Raw genomic sequence first — 3,702 nt, 5'->3', positions numbered from 1 at the left:
ATGGCGCCGCGGCGCGGCGGGCCGGTGGGCTACGCGCTGCTGTGCGGGCAGGCCGCGCTGCTGCTCGGCAACCTGCTGCTGCTGCAGGGCGCCTCCCGCGGCCTCCCCCACAACGGCACCGAGGCCGAGGCGCCCGGGCCGGGGCCGCCCGCCGCCGCCGCCTGGGCCTACACCGACCCGCGGGCGCCGCTCGTCCTCTGCACTTACCTGTGAGCGCCGGGCCGGGGCGGGGGGGAGCGGCCGCCTCGCCTTCCCTCACCGCTCCCTCCTTCCCCGCAGCCCCGAGGAGTTCGTGGAGTGCGAGGAGCCGGTGGACCACGGCGGGAACGCCACGGCGCAGCAGGAGCTGGGCCACGGCTGCGTGAAGGTGAGGGGCGGGCGGGAAGGGGCGGGGGCGGCTCGGCCGGGCCTCGCCGCCGGCGGGCCCCGGGTGCCGCCGGCGGCTGAGGGCGCCCGCGCTGCCTGCAGTTCGGCGGACAGGCCTACGGCGAGGTGGACCACACCCGGGTGCAGTGCCGAGCGCTGGACGGCATCGAGTGCGCCGAGCCGCGGACCTTCCTGCGGGGCAGCAGGCCCTGCGTCAAGTAGGACGCGTTCTCCGCGGGCGGGAGGGCTCGGCTCGGCTCCGCTCCGCTCCTCGCCCCCGCCCGGGCGGCCCCCGGGCCCTGCACCTCTCCCGGCCCCCACGGGAGGGAGCCCCGCCGTAACAAACGGGGCGAGGCCGGCGGGGAAAGCTTACCCGAGGGGCGGGGGCGGCCCCCCCCCCCCTCCACAGCCCCCGCCTGTCGCGGCTCTGAACGGTTCTCCCTTGCAGGTACACTGGACACTATTTCATAACCACTCTGCTCTACTCGTTTTTCCTGGGTTGCTTTGGAGTGGATCGGTTCTGCCTGGGCCACACCGGGACCGCCGTGGGGAAACTGCTGACTCTCGGAGGACTGGGGATCTGGTGGTTTGTTGACCTGATTCTCCTCATCACCGGCGGGCTGATGCCCAGCGACGGCAGCAACTGGTGCACCGTGTACTGAGAGGAGCAGAGCTGACCCCAAAAAAAAGCTAAGGGCGTCTCTGCGGGACTGGAGACGGACTCCTCTGCTTGTCCCACAGCATCAGAACAGACTTCTGCCTTGCGCAAACATGGATTTACAAAGCTGTAACTGCATGTGCAGAACACTTTTTCTTGTTAATTCCTCTGTACAAACCTCGGACACAAAATTGTTCATATCTTAAACAAGCAAAATGTATAATCTGGATTCCCCCCCCCCCATTCAAGCAGCGACAGTCTAAGAAATCAGACCTTGCAAATACACGTGGTCAAACAAATCTTAATAAAGTCTGCAAGGAGCTGACTCCACGTACTTTCAATTTTAATAGGACACGTACAGCCACCTAGAGACACAGGCCACTAGCGCGTGGTTTTGTGTTACTAGACTTTGCAAACCTTTAAGGTTGAGCAACCTAACGCAATGTTACAGACTCTGTGGCGCAGCGATGAGCTCTAATTATACGTTATTTGTTTAAAACCATGTTCGCTGGCTGCACAGGAAGCTGGGTTAGAATTAGTAGAACCTGCACCCTTTGGAGAACATCATCACTTTCCACTCTCTTGCAGGCGGGGAAAGCCACAGCGCAGCAAATAAAGTTACTATTCAGGCCTCTCAAAAGAAGCACTTTTGTGCATTGATGTAACGCTCCCTACCATGCTCATGTTCTAGAAACATCGTCTGTAGGGCACTGCAACCACTCCAAAGTAGTACATGTCTTATTTTAAGATTACCTGTTTCTCCTCCTGTCCCCTGCCCTTCATAGTAAATAAATAAGTGTGCTTTTCAAAACACATTCCCATCGTGCTGCCGTGGCAGCAGGTTGCGTTCCCTTTCCCTGCTGCCGGATAGTCATATTCTTTAAAACTGTGACCATTCAGTGGTAACCACCTGTGTTTTACAAAACTGTTAAATACCAGCTTTGCCTCATTAGTGATGGAAGGCTTGGCTTCCACCCGGAGCTGCAGGGAACGGACAGGAGCTGTCGGAGAGCTGGGAAGGGGTCGGAGCTGCCAAAGGGTGCCGGTCACCCCTCCGGCTCCGGCCCACGGCACAGGGCACGTGCAGTACCGAAATGAGTGGGAGCTTCAAGCAACCACATACCCAAAAGAGGAAGCCCCACCAGATGCAGTCTGAAAACTTACTGAGCTGAATAAAAATGGGAAAAGGAAGCTGCAGTAAGTCACAGCCAGAGCCAGACACAAAATCCGTATATGCAAAAGTCCAGTCACATTTGACGTAAAATAGAGCAAACATACACTCTCCATTCTCACACAGTTCTGCAAACCAAGGACCCTCCAGCCATTTCCATTTGGCGAATTTCTGCCTGTGTTACTCCTACTTCTGCCTCCAGTGGAGCTGCAACGGGGTTCAGTTTGGCCAGGAATTCTGCCTATTCCAGTTTTGGTTTGTGGTTTATTGCAACAACTCCTCCTCTCCGGGGAATGGGGTTTATATCCCATTTCGGTCACAAGTAATCTGAATTTGGCAGCTTCGAATAGGTCTCAGGGCACTGGGGTGGGGGGAGGCTTCATCATGAAACTACCACATTCTTCAGACCAGTGGAACAACAGGGCTGAAAAGCCCACGGTGGGGAAAAAATTATGCAGTGAGCCAGAAAGAGGAAAAAAAGTAATAATCCCATGTGCAAAAGCCCATTGTCATTAACATCTCCCCATGTCCTCAGCCCGGCAGCTGCCAGCTAACAGCAGGACCTCAAATTCCTTCCGTGTATGAGGCTGTCATGGACTAAGCTGAGGAATAGCAGGAGTATTGGTCCGACAGCTCTCCTCCTGCCCACGTATTCAGAAAGGCAAAGATGTGACTTCCTTGCCACCACCATGCACTCGCCCCCTCTAACACCCAGAACCGACCTGCGCGCAGGGCAGCAGCGCCTGTGCCCGCTTCACAGATGCCCACAAGAAGTGTGCTCAGCCAGTTCCACTGGAAAACGTGATGTTGAAAGCAAAACAAAAAAAAGTAACAAAATGTTTAAGCCAAGAGTTTTATTGGGAAAAATACTTACCCATGGAAGGGCTCAAGATGAGCAATAGCTGGAGCTGTCTTAACATCATCAGCAATAAAATTAAACTTGCACCTCGGGCTGGGAGGATGCACATCGCCCAGAGACGGACGGTTTCTGTCCCAATCTGTCGTGTTCCTTACCAAACACTCGCTCTGGGAGTAGGGGATGCTTCACGCCCAGTTAGTCTCTGTCCCCTTGTTTTCTAGCAGTGACAAACAAGATCAAAAACTTTTTCAAAGCAGAGGCCACGATGGCCCTTCGCCCTCCCCTCAGTGCTTTTCCCCACTGAAGCTGGCTGGGGGGCCGGGCTGTCCGGCAGGGCGCTGTGGGGCACGGGGTGCCGTGGGGCACCGTGGGGTGGGCAGCCCAGCTGGCTGCAGCTCCGCAGCCGGGTTCTCCAGGGGGCTCCAGCTGTAAGTGTGGCACAAGAGACACCAGGCAGGACTTTGGCAGCTCCGTGCAGCATCCCTAAAGCTCCCCCAGCACACAATCGCTGCTCTCCTTGCACATGGGGGGACCACCTGCCGGTGGCCCCCATGGTCCCCCCCAGGTGCCCCCCCGCCCCGGCGGGGACAGCGTTCAACACCCCTGGCAATCATTACCCAAAATACACAATGCAAACGGACAGCCTGG

The 3,702-nt window shown here is 57.3% G+C and overlaps 1 protein-coding gene across 1 annotated transcript; it reads left to right on the top strand.

Annotated features, from left to right (window-relative positions):
- On the top strand, positions 1-1,349 carry TM2D2 (TM2 domain containing 2). Its single transcript, XM_076358919.1, has 4 exons — positions 1-209; positions 280-367; positions 469-584; positions 815-1,349. The coding sequence occupies exons 1-4, from the start codon at positions 1-3 to the stop codon at positions 1,026-1,028; spliced, it is 627 nt and encodes a 208-aa protein (XP_076215034.1). The 3' UTR covers positions 1,029-1,349.
- Positions 1,350-3,702: the final 2,353 nt, after the last annotated feature.

The sequence above is a fragment of the Aptenodytes patagonicus genome, chromosome 24 (assembly GCF_965638725.1).
Source record: "Aptenodytes patagonicus chromosome 24, bAptPat1.pri.cur, whole genome shotgun sequence".
NCBI classification, from domain to species: Eukaryota; Metazoa; Chordata; class Aves; order Sphenisciformes; family Spheniscidae; genus Aptenodytes; species Aptenodytes patagonicus.
Note: the sequence above shows the minus strand (reverse complement) of the source record. Positions and strands in the feature narration are given on the sequence as shown.